At 36.3% G+C, this 17,875-nt stretch overlaps 1 protein-coding gene across 22 annotated transcripts in view; it reads right to left on the bottom strand.

Moving 5' to 3' along the window:
- CREM (cAMP responsive element modulator) overlaps window positions 1-17,875 on the bottom strand; it is a 71,964-nt gene that overhangs the window by 11,612 nt on the left and 42,477 nt on the right. For 13 of the 22 annotated variants that reach the window (XM_042991443.1, XM_042991447.1, XM_042991438.1 and 10 more), the window contains one exon: window positions 9,951-10,139. The exons of 4 other annotated variants lie outside the window; for them this stretch is intronic. In XM_042991443.1, coding sequence (XP_042847377.1) covers window positions 9,951-10,139 — 189 coding nt within the window. Of the gene's footprint in view, window positions 1-3,077; window positions 3,256-3,810; window positions 3,929-9,950; window positions 10,140-17,875 lie in introns of those variants that run through there. 5 more of the 22 variants (XM_042991452.1, XM_007092781.3, XM_007092782.3 and 2 more) reach the window with 5 other exon arrangements.

The raw sequence follows: 17,875 nt of genomic DNA, 5'->3' as shown, positions 1-17,875 counted from the left end.
TTACGTAGATGAGAAATTATAAATATTGAAATTAAAGGTTCTATATCATAGCAAATACACTCTATTGTCCTATGAGAGTAATAATAAATACTCTAGAAAAAATCCACTTTGACTACTTAAAATGATGCTAACCTAATTTTGTATGTTTTATAACTAGCATGTAGTATTCTGTGATAGGTAACTCATCTAACATTAACATTAACATTAACATCTAACATTAGCATTAATTTCTCAGGTGACCTTTGTGGAGCAATGTTCTGTGTGAATGTTCTGTGGAAACAGAACGAGACAAGGTCTGTTCTGGAAGTCTGAAGATCCAAACTGGTTCACCACTTGTTAGCTTTGTAAACTTGGAAGAGTTATTTACCACACTGATCCATGTTGTCATACAAAAAATGAACATAATAGTATCTGCTCGGAGTGCATCAGTAAGAATACATGGAAAATGCTTCTCCTTTTGGGTATTTAAATATAGTTTCTTCAGTGAGGCCTACCTTAACCTATATTACCTGCTTCCTATAGGTCTCTCATGATCTGATAGTTTCTTTGATAGCACTGACCACATTTGTATTTGTACGTATACTGCAACATTGTTATTTTTTTATTTTCATGCTTACATAAATGCAAAGTATAATTATTTTATTAGGTGATATAGTCATATAGGCAAATAAAACCAGGCAGAGTTTTACAATCATCCCAAATAATATTTCACTGAAATTTTTTCAAAAATAGTGGGAAAATAGCACAATAGAAATGTCAGTAAACCTCCATACACATTTGGAGTTTAATTAAAACTTAAGGTAGATAAATGACTTGGGGTTTTTTCCCCACTTACAACATAATTATAACTTGCTTTGCTACCAAATTTAAGCTGTTACACCTAATCCAAACCATTCTTTATGTGAAAATTCCCAAACGAAAACCTTTTCAAGTACCCCCCTTTCACAACGTGAAACGTATTCTTATTCTCATGCATCAAATATTAACTAAGATATTATTTTCCAAATATGAATAAGTTGGAACGTTTGTTTCTAACAGTTCAGAAATCCAGGCTGAATACAACATATTAGAATTTTTTAGACTCAGAGACTAAAACATATGGAATTAGGCTCTTAACATAATCAGCTTATGAATAAAGCCAAAAACTATTTCTAACAAAAAATTAGACTATACCCAAAAGAATCAATAATACAATTCTATAAACCTTAGGTATTCGCTTTCTGCCTTTGATTCTATGATCCTATAAGTAAATACTCCTAGGGGCTCCTGGGTGACTCAGTCGGTTAAGTGTCCAACTTCAGCTCAGGTCAGGATCCATGAGTTGGGAGTTCATGGGTTCGAGCCCCACATCGGGCTCTGTGCTGACAGCTCAGAGCCTGGAGCCTGCTTCAGATTCTGTGTCTCCCTCTCTCTCTGCTCCTCCTCTGCTTGTGCTCTCTCTTTCTCTCTCAATTTTAAACATTAAAAACTCATAAAAACTCTTCCCAGACCAGTCATTGTTAGGAACCTGATTTTGGTCTATATCAGTTTTTCAAACTACAAGTTGTAGCCCATTAGTAAGCTATAAAATCAATTTCATGAGCCAAGAATAGCAATTAAAAAAAAAAATAGAAAAGTACATCATCTTTACTATATGTAAAGATAAGCATTATTTTTAAAATTTGTTTTATGCACACACACACACACACACACACACACACACACACACAGGTCTACTGCATCATGATGTAAAATGTGGGCCATGGTAAAAAAAGTGCATAAGCCAAATATCTAGATCAATCCATTTGGTTCACCAATCCACACAAGTAGCCCAAAATGATATAATCCAAAGGTGGGTCCTAAAGCTGCTCTACTATTCTTTCAAAAAAGTCTCTTAAACCCTATGCTCTTTGGGTTCTTCAAAAAAAAAAAAAAAAAAAAAAAAAGTTTCTCATTTTTAAACAGCATTTCAAAATAGAATTGGTTCTGTGAAAACTAATCAGATTCTAAAAATAATGATTTCCAAAACTAAATGAGGTCTTGTGAAAAAAGTTTGACATTTTTTAGTTTTAGCATTTGGAAATTTTTAATTTGGAAAAACTAACTCATGTTTAACCATTATGAATAAAACTGTGAAAAAAAATCCATTCAAGGATGGTGCATGCTCATTTTGTCACATAAATGTATAAAAATGTTCACTTATTTACAAACAATGGTTAAAAATATATGCAAATTTTTACCTTTAACTTTCATCTTTAAATATATTCTGTGTATTTTCAAATCTTTTATATTTTACTTTTCTCTCATGGTTAGACATGAGAATTGGAATTAAAAGTAAGAAAGATATAAACCAATTAAAATTTTTAGCAAATAAACATATGCACAAAATGCCTTTTGCTTCTAGCATATGACATGTAGTATTTGAGATTAAGTCCATCTATATCTTACAATAAATTTGTTATTTGAGAACTTCTGTAATCTATAGCTTCTCTAAAATTTCATAAAAACTCCTGAGAAAAATAATAGTGCCTCAAGATAATTTTCAAAACGCTTTAATACCGGTTTTAGCTGCTCAAAACAATGGAATGTTCTCATCTAGGAAGAGAACCGAGACCCACTAACTCTGAAAAACTAAACCGTGGTGAAGCTGTTCATAATCATCCATTCTACAGGAATTCAAGTGCAAATTCAGAACAGAGTTAGAAATGAGACATCCCTGAATAAACAACGATGCAACCACATACAGGATATTAGTAACTAAGTCAGAATCATTACCTGTACTTAAGAAAAGCAAACCACGGAAGGATTTCAGACCACAACTTTAAAGCACTGTGACGGGGTGGGAAACAATTTAAGCCCAGCACTTCCCTGACTGAGCACTAGAGGGCACTCTGACTAGCAAGTGCCGGGAGCCACCAAAGGGTACGGAAACCCTGGAGCTCCTGAGCCCACCTCTCCCCGGGCACGTGCCGGGCGGCCTGAGCAGGAGGCGCAGCCTTCCCACGTCCGTCCACAGCGGGACAGACGGCTGCGGAGTTCTGCTCAGCCAAGCATTACAGGTTTCACAAAGCGTTCCCCCTCGTCAAGCAGATACTTACCTCAAGATCAAGAGAAATGTTAAAGTAAGGCTTACGAGAAAAGCTATTCAGTCTAAGAGCGATCTTGGAGATAGTGGCAGCGGCGAGCTAGTTAACAGCTCTAAATCTGTCAGCAGCACTTGACAAAGCAGAAAGGAACTGACTAAATCACAGCATGACTCGGGGCTGACGTCAATGTGCAGCTCGCTTGGAGTTTAACTTTTCCACTTCCCTGCGGAACACGATTCCAGGAAATGTAGTGACGTCAGCTCTTTGAACTCGATTAGCTGAGGTACAGACCATTTTAAATACAGGAGGAAAGAAACAAGTAGGCACACAAACACCCCTAACACGATGGGTTTTCCTATTCTGTTTTGGAGCAACGTTTGTACACAACAATGAAATCGGAAGCTTAATTTTTTACAAGTTGAACACTACGTATGTTTAACTTGTAGCTGCATTGGATTTGCAACAGGTTGCAGATGAAGTAACAGCTTATTTTAGTAAAGCAGTATGTGGAAGACGAGAGACAGGATTACTGCCTTGGTCAAACAAACGATATGCTGAGCAAAGAAGCACTTACACTAAGATGCTTTAACAGAGTGTGTTGAATACATACAGATACATATTAAAGGAAACTTCTTACCCCTCAGCTAATAGAAAATTAGCACTTTTTGAAACACTGAGGGTCCTCATTTTTCTAAACTTCAAAAAAAAATCAGAATTAATTTAAATCTCTCTTTAAAATCCTTACCTGTTTCATCTCCAGTTACAGCCATGATGGGCTTCTGCATACAGAACTGTCTTGCCTCCCCTATCACAGGTCCACATACAGTGTTCCAAACTAGCAAGCATGTGCAGGATAAGTAGGAGTAACTGACATCACAATGACATCATTAGCCTATCACTGCCATCAATTTGCTTTGTCACAGAGGAGCTCAATGAAACCAAACCCCTATAAAAAACCTTCCTGTAATAAACCATATTAATGTTTTTGTTTCTTATTTTTACATAGAAATCTGTGGTGGCTCTGGCAAAAAAACCAAAACAAAACAAAAAAAAACCCCAACTCATTAGCATTAAGTTCAAAGATTGTTTCTTATGGAGCAACTAACTTCTTTATTATTGTTCTATCCAAGGTTTCTAGAAAAACAACGAGGTATAAACTACATTTTTCGTAACTTAGGAGAAAAAACATGGAGATTAAAAACAACAAAAACCTGATAATCAGCCCAGAAAAACATTGTGAAATACACAGAAATGTATTTCTTAGACACTTCTAAATTCATCAAGAAAGAAATATCCATCCACCTTCGTTCACTTAACAGTTTTATTCGTTGTACTATTGCTACAGCACCATAAAATCCAGCTGTTCCTAAGGTGACACAGAATTTGCTAATTTCACTTAAAAGGAGTAAATACATTTAAAAAATTCACTGTGCCAAATGTAACCACTATTATGTAGCATTCTTCCATAAATATTAGTTTGAACCACAGGAATTTGCTATTTGATCTTTTTGACCCACAAAACAGCAACTTCATGAGGCTCAATTATTTTATTAAGTTAAAATCCCATGAAAAGAATTCGGGGATTTAAAAAAAAATTCATAAATAAATCACAATTACTACTCATAATTTTTCTTAAAAAAATTTTTTTAATGTTTATTTATTCTTGAGAGAGAGACAGAGAGAGATAGAGTGTGAGTGGGGGAGGGCCAGAAACAGAGGGAGACACAGAATCCAAAGCAGGCTCCAGGCTCCAAGCTGTCAGCACAGAGCCTGATGCAGGGCTCGAACTCACAAACTGCGAGATCATGACCTGAGCCAAAGTCGAACGCTTAACCAACTGAGCCACCCAGGTGCCCCTCATAATTTTTATTTTAATGCCAAATGTTATTTGGATCACTTAATGAATGTTCAGTGCATGAAGAGCTAGATCATTACAGGAGATTTAACAGTGGCAAGGTTAGACAAAAAATTAGGTCTTGTTCCATATAACAGACCATAGTCTGGGAAAAGAAATGATTTGCATGTCTACTACACAAAAATAAGTGACACGGCACTCAGGACTTTTATCTTCTCCAGTGGGTTGAATAAAACCCATTCGCTTACATGATTAGAATTCAACCTAACCTTATGCCAACGAAAGGGCATTCCACCACATTTTTGCCTTATTCAACTAAGCACTTTTTAATAAAGGCAGGACTTTATACTCAGATGGAGGTGGAATTTCTGGGAGTATTCAAGATTCTACTAATTCTCCAAAGCACATGAACTGAAGACATCTAGTTAAGTAAGAAAGTCTGGAGATCAACCCGGACATCGATCCCAATCAGAGGCTCCATGACAGACTCTTTTCCATTCCAGCCCTACCTAACGGTTTGGGTTCAAGGGTACTGGTCAATTTTATTACCAATTTCAGAAAGTTCAAATTGATTTTAATCTAATTTCTTTAAATTGGCACTTAGGTGTTCAATAAATATTAGTATAAAAAAAGGTGAAGGAAAGAAAGGAAAGAAGGAAGTTCGCTGTTTGGTTGATTACTGCTGTTAGTGAAGTTTTAATACATTCCATGGACCAGATAAACTCAGTTAACCAGCACATAGAACTAATAACATTTTCACAGAAGAAGAGAATTTCACTTTCATTTAATAAATAGTTATTAAACATTTATCATATGCCAGGGACTGTGCTAGGTACTAAGGATCCCTATCGAAACAGAAGTTACTGTCTAAGCATGTCTCACGTAGTCTAAGAAGGTACAGTAGGAACTGACCGCACATTACCTGAACCAGATCTGCAGGATCGGGCAAGGCTTTCTGGAGGACATACTATCTAAGATGAAGCCCAAATACTGCAAATGATGGGCATAAGTGCTCCTGTCAGGCCAATGGCTAAGTGTGAAGCCCTGGAAAGGTGAGAGAGCATGGCACAGCACAGAAAATTAAAGAAAACCAGCACACAGCTGCATTACAAAAGAGGGAGAAGTCTAGTAAAGGAAGCAAGGCCTAGATCAAGCAGCAATTTGGGTGTTAAAGATTTTGGACTTTGTCTAACAAGAAACAGGCAATCACTGAAGAATTCTGAACAGGAGACTGACATGATTAGATCTGAATTTTAGAAATACCACTCTGAACTGCAGAAGTGAGAGTAAAATGGAAAAAAGAAAAGGTTGAAGGCAGAGACTTTTGTTTTTAAGGATTATTAGTAGCTCCCAGAATTACTGAGAGGGATGAAGAAAGGGAGCCTGAACTTTCAGGAACGATTCTCAAAAAAACTGGGCCAAAAAGGGATCTGCCACCTCTAGCATGATTAGGAAAATCAGGAAGCTACTCCACAACTACCAGCTTCAGGGCAGCCACCTGGCAGAGGGAATGACAGGTCAGAGGGGACGGTAGCCGGAAGTAGAATGAGGACAGAGTGGAGAGGTGTGGAGAGATGTGTGGTTTGGCTGGGAGGAAGAAGGGATGACACACGGGTTTCTAGCCTGAAGCAACAGGCTGGGCAGTAGTTCATTGCTGAAATAGGGTAAACCAAAGGAGAACTGGGGTGGGGAAAATGGATGTGGTTTTGGTCTTAAAAAGTCAAGAGATGTGTGTGGAACCTCTAAGTAGCCAGCTGGAATCAGGGGCATGGTCACATTGAACTGAAGCCATGGTCAGGCAGAGTGCTCAAGTCAGATGAAAGAGGGCCCAGGATTCAATCTTGACTAACACCACTAACACTGAAGAGATGAGCAGCAGAAGACTGGACCAACCAAGGAGACTGAAAGAGATGTAGAAGAAAGAGAAGAAAAAATGGTAAGAATGCAGTATCAGGAAAGTGAAGGAAGCAGAAGTCAACCGTGTTAAATACTGCTGAGGGATCAATCTAGAAAAGGTCTGAGAACTCACAAATTGCTGTGACCTTCCAAAGGAATGACAGGATGTAAGGTGATAGGGAGGAACATGAGAATGCCCACTGACCCTGTATTGAACATAGAAGTGGAACTCCTACCCACCAGTATTTTAAACAGAAGGGAGAAAAAGGAAAGGGCAAAAAAGGAAAAGACAAAAAAGAAAACAAAAGGAATAAAGCCTGAAAGAGAAGAAACAAACATCTTACTAGTATTTGATATAAACATTCACATACTATCAGAGATAGATTCACAAAGAATATGCACGTTACTAGAAGTAATTTTCAGTTTGGCAAGATTAATAAATAAAAAAAACTTTTTAAAAAGTTAGTGATATTTCCCTACACCAGCAACTACTGAAGAATGTATCATTCATACTAGCAACAAAAACCATAAAGCATTTAGGAACTAACTTAACAAAGAATATGGAAGACTTCCATTCAGAAAATTTTCAACTGTTAAAAAAAGTTAAAATAAGATCTACATAAATGAGACATTCTGTGCTTTGGAATAGGTCAGTTTAACATTATGAAGACCTCAGTTCTCCCTCACCCTTGTACACTGTTGGTAGGAATGTAAATCAGTGCAGCACTATAGAAAACAGTATGGAAGTTCCTCAATAAGTTAAAAATAGAACTACCCTATGATTCAGCAATTGTACTACTGGGTATTTACCTGAAGAAAACAAAAACACTAACTGGAAAAGATATATTCACTCCCATGTTCATTGCAGCATTATTTACAATAGCCAAGATATGGAAGCAACCTAAGTGTCCATTGATAGGTGAGTGGATAAAGAAAATGTAGTATGTGTACACACACACACACACACACACACACACACACACACACACACTGGATTATTATTATACATAAGAGAAGGAAATCTTGCTATCTGTGACAACATGGGTGGAACTTGAAGGCAATAAGCTAGGTGAAGTCGGACAAAGGAAAGACACTGTATGATGGTACTTGCAAGTGGAATCTTCACCACCAACAACAAAAAACCCAGAACTCAGATACAGAGAACAGACTGGTGACTGCCAGAGATGGCAGGTGCTGGCACCAGGGAGGTGCTGGCAGGAAGGGTGTAAAATGGGTGAAGGGGATCAAAAGGTACAAAAAAGTCCTGGGGATATAATGTACAGCATGGTGACTACGGTTAATAATACTATGTCACCTATTTGAAAATTGCTAAGAGACTAAATCTTAACAGTTCTCATCACAAGAAAAAAGCAATTTGTAACTGTGGTGATGGATGTTAACTAGACTTACTTGTAATCACTTACTGTATTTTAAACAAATGTCAAACCAGTACAGTTGAAACTAATGATATATGTCAATTATATTTGAATTAAAAAAAAAGACTTCAGTTTCCCCTAAATTAATCTATAAGTTAAATGCAACCTCATTGTTGGTTTTATTATTGTATCATTATTTAGAAACTCAAATTTGTTCTAAATGCATATGGAAGAATAATGGGTCATACAAGCTAAATCAGCACTAATAGAATTTTTTTTTTTAAGATAAAAAAGGGAAACTTGTTCTGTTTGAGAACAAATCAGTATGGTACTGGCATACAGAAAAGGAGACCAATAGTACAAAATAGACAGTTCCGAAACAGATCTGAGAATACATGAGAACTTACTATATAATTAACATTGCCCCACAAGTTAATGGGGAAAGGGTAAGCCATTAGTAGGAGAAAACTGGCTCCATATGTGGAGAAAAATGACAGTGAATTCCCACCTAATACCATATACAGAAGTGGACCTGGGGTGGACTAAGGACATAAATGTGAAAGGTAAAGCTATAAAGCTAATATAACTAGTATAGAAAAATGTCTTTGGCTTACAGAAGAGAAGATTCCTTCAATAAAACCCCAAAAGCACAAAACTCATTATTGTATTATCTATGCAAAACACAAAACATTTTTAAACTCTCCTTATGTTAAAATATCAGGTTTACAGTAGATTTTCCACATAAAAAAAGATAAATTAGAAGAAATGATGACTTTTTATGATTATTTATTTAGACATAGAGGGTTCATGGGAATCGGGAAATAAAACAGATGATTTTGATTTTACAAAGTAAAGAAAACAAAATACTAGGGAAGTACTATGGATTTTTTTACTCCATAAATGAACTCCTTCAGTTCTTCATATACTTTTATTATAGTCCACATTAACCTCCAAAACACCTAACGGTAAAGCTAATTATCAAGAGACTCGTCAGTCAGAATCTGCTTTTTTTCCACACTTGCAAGACTTTCAAACCAAAAGAATGAATATTACCCCCCTTAAAATTAGTGCTACATCGAACGTCTAAGCAAATGCCAAGAGGAATAGAGTTATTAAATTAAAATATAGGGTTTTTGCAAGTTGTATTAAACACATTATAGTTATTATGAGCACAAATGAATGATATTAAAACAATGTATAACTTGAATTTAACTGAAATCTTAGGTTACCCTGAAAGCTTAGGGCTACATCCCAACTATTTTATGTCACTACTTCCATATGAAATAGAGTGGATACCTAGAATGGTCTAGAGAAACAAATATCAGCATTTGTTTTGGAATGAGATGTCTAGAACTTAGACTTGAGTGTAACATCTGGGGAAAACCCCCAATTCAGTACACCATGCACTGGATACTTAAATCTTCATAGACCAGGTAATAAAAATATGTATTAGGTATAATATTTATAACCCCCAGAGAAAGGATATTTAATTAATTAAAAAATTCTCTCATGTGTCCAAGTCCTTTTTCCCCATCATGCCACCCTGATTGGAACCTCTCTTTAGAGCCAATAAAGCCCACGAAAAAGTAAAAATCATATAATTTAGCTTGTTTAACGTACTAAAATATTCCCTCTTCAAGCCTTTTAAAGTGCCTCCCCCCACCCCAAATCTGCCTCCTGTATATTTCATAAAACTATAAAATCACCACTAAATGGTGTGATAGTGTATTCTAAATGTATTAGATTAATAAAATGTACCTTGCACAACAACCTGGCTGCCTGGGACAAAGAACTGCTGTGTGCCATCAGCTGACTGTGCTGCGTACTGTACAATTGTAGCACCTGGAGGAGGAGCTCCTGAATTTGTCATTGTTAATGCCTGTAGTCCCTGAACACCATCAGATCCTGGGTTAGAAATCTGGATTGTTCCACCTTGGGCTATAGCAACTTAACAGAAAGAGAAAAGAAATATTAGAGAATTTCAAGATTCATTTTTAATAATCCCGTATTGGAAGAATATACTGCGGGCATATTAATTACCAACACTCCTCATTCTCAAGTTACCCTTATTTCTCTATGCTGAATTGATAGGGAGGTCCTTCTTCATGGGAAAACACTCTGAAAAATCTCATCAACCCTTGAAGATATGTTATATTCAGAATTATTTGAAATACATAGAACCCACGGAGTTTCCCTCCTCCGTGGTATCCAACCAACTAAATTATTTAAGAGGAAGAGTGGAGATGCAGACAGGGAGAAAGTTCAGCTTCTTGATTTTCTCCACTCTTCCAGATGTTTTTAGTTATAGATAAATAGCATTCTTCTAATATTTAAAACACGGTCAGTGCAATTCTATCGAGCATCACAACTACAATGAATTTATACCTTCATTCAGCTAACTACTTTCTAACCTATCAAAAGAAAGTAGCTTTTTTTTTTTATTTTTTATTTTTTTAACGTTTATTTATTTTTGAGACAGAGAGACAGACAGAGCATGAACGGGGGAGGAGCAGAGAGAGAGGGAGACACAGAATCGGAAGCAGGCTCCAGGCTCCGAGCCATCAGCCCAGAGCCTGACGCGGGGCTCGAACTCACAGACCGAGACCGCGAGATCGCGAGATCATGACCTGAGCTGAAGTCGGACACTTAACCGACTGAGCCACCCAGGCGCCCCAAGAAAGTAGCTTTTAATGGAACCTATATTACTATATATTTTGGTTTTAAAACTTAAGTCTACAAAACTGCAACCTTTACCATTTTGACTATGTGATGAAATATAAAATATGAAATATAAAATGTTACATTGGAAAGGATCTTAAAAAATAACTACTGAAAGAATTTGTGCTACAATATTTATGTCTACCAAATGTCCTGAATAACTGCAGCTCATAGCAGCAGATAATGAGGTAGACTTCCTCTGAACACTGAGACCTGCCAGCCATGTTTAAAAGTTAACATATTAACCAAAAGTTTCCAAAGAACGGATCAAATGTTTTCTTTTTGAATTTTACTCTAATTCAATTCAATGGTAATTCAATTTCAATTCCTGTTAAAATATCCGAGACTTCAGTATAGTTTAACATAAATAGTATGACCCTATGTTTTAGTTTAAGTACCAGACATTAAGTAGAACCCTTCAAAAAAAAAAAAAAATCACATATAAATCAGCTCACTAGATTTACAATGAAGGTAACAACACATCAGAATAACACAAGGCCTATAGATCAATGCAAATGCCTTACAGGAATGTTACAGTAGTGGGGGAATGTATGTCAATATTTCCAACTTATTCTCTATCGTTTTTTTCCAGGATCTAAGCAAAGGCCCATTTAGGTTTAGGCCCATTTAGGTTTAGGCCCATTTAGATTGTATAAATCTGTCAGAACTACTGGAAAGAGTAACGACAAATCTTTAGTTCTAGGGCCTAAATTAAGAGAAAGATGGGTTAATATTTTCAAAAGGTTTCAGCAAGATGCATTCTCTGTGTTTTTGTTCTTTGACAGGCCACCACTAGGATATGATTGACAAACAGTGAAGAATCAGTTATAGAATGATAACAGTGCTGAGGCTGAGAAACTCACGTAATAGCCCTTTGTTCATCTGGCTCATGTAGAGCATTATGTTCTGTACACATTTTATTTTTTAAAGTTTATTTACTTTTGAGAGAAAGAGAGAGAGAAAGTGGGGGAGAGAAGCAGAGAGAGAAAGAGGGAGAGAGAATCCCAAGCAGGCTTCACACAGTCAGTGCAAAGCCCAACATGAAGCTCAATCCAAAAAACTGTGAGATCATGACCTGAGCTGAAATCAAGCGTCATACGCTTAACCAACTAAGTTACCCAGGTGCCCCTCTGTACACATTTTAAAAATAAGATTTCAAGGGTCTCAGGGTTCACCCTTTATAATAAATAAAAGCGTTTGGAAGAAACCTAACTATGCCTACTTTCTTAAAAGAGAAGTAAGAAAAAGAGGAGGTATTGCTTCCTCAGATCTTCATGCCTGGATGTGAATGAATTTCATATGTTATCATATATTTGAATGTGTGTTTTCAGTTGACAGTTTAGTGTCAGAAGAAGAGGCACCGGCCGTGTATGCACAGTGTGGGAGAAGCACAAAGCTGAGTGTATAGCAGGCATTAACGATGAATGATGGTTATCATTTCGTGACAAACTGTATCATAAACAACTGAGCCATTCCTGAATCTAGAATTCAATAAAGTATGGCTTTACGTTCTAACTACAACTTAATTTTCAATGCCAATGCAATTAGCAAGCTTTGGGACTAGCCTTTTGTAAAAAAAATCTAAGGTGAGAGTAGTTGCTGCTGAGGGTAAGAACATGAAATAGATAACAAAGACCCTTACTTTTTTCTTTCCATATTTTCTTATTTTTTTTTTCAATGTTTCCTCATAATTCCCATCAAAACTTCTTTGCTTTCACACAGTGAAAAGTTGATATATCAAGAATTTGTTCCTCTCAGCATTTTATTTTCTGGTCATTATATAATTAGATGTGGAAAATAAACCTAAACACACATATGCATACAACCTAGCTCTAGGGGAAAACATTTCTACTGATAAGTCTTGTACTTTAACCTGGCTTTTATTTTTTATACCAAAGGCCCTCTTGATTTTGGCATTATCAAATGGCAGAAGATCTTCCCATTCAAAATGTTACCTCTCATTTGACAATTAACAAGATTTCCCAATGCTTCAGGATACTAGAATTAGATTTTGTGTGTGTGTGTGTGTGTGTGTGTGTGTGTGTGTGTATTCAAGATTTGAAGAGCAAACTTTTAGGCTACAAAATATTCAAAGATAGCAAAATATGTGCTTTCAGTAAACACACATCAAGATACATAGCAGGAAAATTTATGATGAAATTAACTGAGTTTAGTCACATCTTTTGTTTTACTTAATTATTTTTAAATTTTTTTTAATGTTCATTTATTTTTGAGAGAGACAGAGAGAGACAGAGAACGATCAGGGGAGAAGCAGAGGGAGAGGGAGACACAGAATCCGAAGCAGGCTCCAGGCTCTGAGCTGTCAGCACAGAGCCCGATGCGGGGCTCGAACCCACAAGCCACGAGACAATGATCCGAGCCAAAGTTGGACTCTCAACTGACTGAGCCACCCAGGAGACCCTACCTAATTATTTTTTTAAAACTTATGGACATTTTCTAGCAAACATAGAAGTACAAAGAATTTTGTGTCATCTATTTTCCCTGCCCACTCATTCCCAAACTTTTTTTTTTTTTTTTTCTGTTTTTGGTCTGGAGTATTTCAAAGCAAATCCCAGATACATCTGGCTAATCATTTTTAAATAAAATGATAGGCCCCTCTGAAGGCCATTAGTAACTAATGAAGTTAAAATACCTTTGTATTTCCTACTAATTTTACTTTGGGGACCTAGGCTTTATTAATGTTTTCTTATGACACATGCAACTGGGGCATAAAAGCTTATATCTGTGGCCACACTGCTGATCACAATGAAGAGTTCACACTGGTCCACGAAGACTGATTGGGACTCAAGCATAATTAAAAGCGTTTTTATTTTAGATTATATGCATACTGATTTTCCTCTTTTAAGTCATCAAACATTAGTTTGATAAAATTATCTAAACTGAATTAAAATTGAACAGTAGATTATATAATCAATTAAATTCTACTTCAATGTCTGTTAGTAAGTGATTCAAGCCTGCTAGCATATTATTGGTAGTAGTAATGGTGGGTAGAGGGTAGTTGTCCTAGTTGCTGTGAGAGTTAGCTTTTTTTTTTTTTTTTTTTTTTTTTTTTTTTACTCCTAAAGTGTCAGGTAAGCTATACCCCATAATTAAGTAGCTCACTCTATACACAGGTTGAATGTTGAGCACATTGACCTCACATGAAGAGTATGTCTAGAGTGTAATTCATTAATGCACTAAATATTGCTCTACTAAGGTGGTTTTAGTGGTTATACAAATGTCTCTGTGTACATCCTTATACAGTCATGGTATTTGGTTTCAAATCCGTATTAACCCAAGTATGGTTTCCCCATCTCCAACTTACCATACATCACAGTAACCAGTATGATATATCAACTAGTCTAGGTATTAAGTTCTTTAAAATTCCTGTATTTAAAAAATCTGTGACTTCTACTCATTGCCATTGAGCACTCCTCCCCTAGAGCTACTAATATCATAGGAGTAAGGAAAAGATTATGTGTGGGATGAAAATTTGAGGATTTTGGTAAAAAAATAATATTTAATTTAAAAAAGTAGTACTTTCAAGCCTTCATAATAAATGAAGAAGAGAAAGATAAATAAGGGTGGAAAACTAAAAAAAAGAGTTCATAACCAAAAGAGGAAGGAATAAAATTTACTTAAATTAAGATTTCATCTGACTTCTTTCTACTTGATACTAACATCTTTACAGTCCTAAACTTGTATGTAGGAGCCAATTCAAACACATAAACATGTAAATGTTTAATTAGAATTTAAAACCATCTTTATTCCAAATTGCAAAAAAAAAAAAAAAATGTCAATAAAACTTCACTGAATTAATTTTAAAAAAGAACAGCAGACCCTAAGTCAGTGAATTCTGACTTAAATTTAAAAAGTGATGGGGCGCCTGGGTGGCTCAGTCGGTTGAGTGTCCGACTTCGGCTCAGGTCATGATCTCATGGTCTGTGAGTTCGAGCCCCGCGTCGGGCTCTGTGCTGACAGCTCAGAGCCTGGAGCCTGCTTCAGATTCTGTGTCTCCCTCTCTCTCTGACCCTCCCCCGTTCATGCTCTGTCTCTCTCTATCTCAAAAATAAATAATAAAACATTAAAAATTTTTTAAATAAATAAATAAATAAATAAAAAGTGAGCATAGAACAGAACCTGTGAGTACTTGTGCCTTGAAAGCCAAGAGGTGCATACAGCTAAAGAAAGACCAAAACAGCCTCATGCTGTAACAATAGCAACACCAAGATTAAAAAGTCAGATTTACATTAAGCAGATACCTTCTATGTTTGCTTTGAAAGCTATCTTGGGAGAATTTAAGCAAAGTCACTACTAAGAATTATAAATGCAACTGCATTTACTTTAGAATGTATGCACCTATCATGCAAATTCCTTTTATGAGGGAATGGAATTGGTGTTTACTCACAGGAGAGGTCTCCTGAGAATTCTAAATTCTTTTAGGCAGCCCAAAAAGTTCACATAGATCTCTTTTTATAATGGATTTTGGACTGAGCCACTTACCTTTAATGTGTAAGAATTCCAGTAAGGATGAGTTAATACAGACACATTTTAATAAGGTTCATCATAAAATAGAGTAGGAGCAAGCGGAGACAAGGGACATTTAGGAAAAAAAAAAAAAAAATCTTGGGTGATAGTCCTTAATTGGTAAGAGAAGAGGTCAGGTATAGCAGAGTAAGGGATTAGAAAACAAAAACCCAAAACAAACAAAAAAAACCCTTTTTCATTAGAGAAAATTTAATGAATTAAGAAACTGCAAACTTAAATGTCTTTAGTTGCTTTTACTCGATATATGTGTATGACTCTCATTTAATGGAGATCTTAAATGTCTTCGGCACAAGTAACATTCTTTGCTGATTCTGAGATTATCTGAACTGCTATCTTTCAGAAATATTCTCTTGAGACATACAAGATTTTCTTTGGCCAGAATGACTTAATTGGCATACAACGAACCTATCACTAAGATCTGTACTTCCAGTAAAGATTTTGCAAGTGTAGGTCTTTTACGTGGTGTTGCAATAATGAATCCCTGCCTATTTAGAGTTATTTTTACTATTCCCTGGGAGTAGCCTATTCTAACTTTCACTTCTTAGTTTCTGTGATTAAAAAAGTAAGTTGAAACAGTAAGGCCTACTTCTGTCATATAGCTAACTTTCAATTATTAATAATATAACTGATTATATATGGGAAAGCCTGAGTACACTCATTTATATTTTATTTCTTCAACTTTGACACACAAAGTCCTTTAGTTTATTTCTTTTTGTTTTTAACCCCAACTTCCTCATTATACCAAATTAAAAATAAGCAATCTAAAATAATAATCTTTGAGGGAGCCTGGGTGGTTCAGTTGGTTAAGCGACCAACTCTTGATTTCAGTTTAGGTCATGATCCCCAGGGTCGTGGGATAAAGCCCCATGTCGGGCCCCACACTGGGTATGGAGCCTGCTTAAGATTTTCTCTTTTTCTCTCTCTTTCTCTCTGCCTCTCCCCTGCTCATGTGCCTGCTCTCTCTCTCTCTCTCAAAATAAATAAGCATTAAAAAAAAATGATAATCTTTGAAAAAATAAACAAAGTTGGGGGAAAGTCATCCACAAATAAAAGTTGAAGAAAGAATTAAACCTAAAAAAAACACATTTTACAGTAAAACTTTATGAAAGGGTCTTGAAAACAGATACCCAGAAGAATCTCCAAAAATTCTAGTAAAATAAACTCCTCTAGTCTAAAAACCAGTAATTGTTTCTATTTCTAGATATCCAGGAACAACGTGAAAGCATTAATATCTGTGAAGTTATTCCTACTAAGAAATACGATTAATTAAAATGGATCTTGTCTATATGTAAATATACATTTACCCTCCAATTAAAGTAAATGTCTTCTAAAAACTTTAAATGTTAGTATTCACCTTTCAGAAGAAACAATTATAAACCTAAGCAAGTGTCGCTAAGTGTTAACAGATGCATTTTTAACAAAGTTAGTGTCACTTTTCATGAACCAATAAAACTGGTAATTTTTACCTGCAGACAGCACATACAGAACAACCACAGCTTTTAATTAAAATAACTACCAGGATCTAGTGTATGGGTCCAAATTAAAGAAACCTCAATAAAAGACAGTCCATGACTTCTAATGTGGCAAACAGATAAACGTCCGACTTCTAAACTTTTGACTTGCTATTCTCCTGACTTGACCACCCCACACCCACACTGACGTTTCACACAAAGCCCCTGCTGCAGGCACACACACTCAGAGCACAAGAAATAAAGGCTCTGTTGTTAGCTGGAGGGAAAAGTTTAATGACCATGTAGGAGACACTGCCATAGCTACCTTACAGCTCTGTTTTGTGTCAAAAGTAGCATGTCTGGCTTTCTCCCACTTTTACCTGTTATTTCCTTTTGCCCAGAGTTTGACAATTTTGTATTATTCCCAATTCAAAGACCCTGAGATGGGAAAATAAAGCTTCTCTCTCTGATCCAGTTAGTGAATGGCAGGACCCAGTGCCTCCTCCACATCATCTGTAGCCTCAAAATTCTCTCAACCCAATGTTTTCACAATTTCAGATTTTCAGCTAATAAACTAGGCAAAATAAACTACAGCACCCCCCTCTGTATCACTTGTAAAGAGATCACCACTTCTATAAACTCTGAAGCAGCACTGGGAAATGCCAGGAAATATTTAAGGTGACAGCATCTTAGATCGTTCCCCAAACTTTAAGATGTCTTAGCATTATTTTATCAGTGATTTCCAACCTTTTTCCTACCACATCACAAATAGAAACTGATAGTATGTACACAGCCCACTGCTCAAGGCCAGATCTGAATAGCCAGGAGTCTCCAGCAGCTCCAAGCCCTGGTGGGCCACGCTTGGGGATGGAGGCATGAGGCACTCACACTCCCGTACCTGTGTGCTACACTGCAGAGGCATACCAGTTGGCAAATTCTGACTTACAGTTCTAAAACTCCCACCAT

The sequence above is a fragment of the Panthera tigris genome, chromosome B4 (genome assembly GCF_018350195.1).
Source record: "Panthera tigris isolate Pti1 chromosome B4, P.tigris_Pti1_mat1.1, whole genome shotgun sequence".
Taxonomy (NCBI): domain Eukaryota; kingdom Metazoa; phylum Chordata; class Mammalia; order Carnivora; family Felidae; genus Panthera; species Panthera tigris.
The sequence above is the reverse complement of the archived record's forward strand: the minus strand, read 5'-3'. Positions and strand labels throughout refer to the sequence as shown.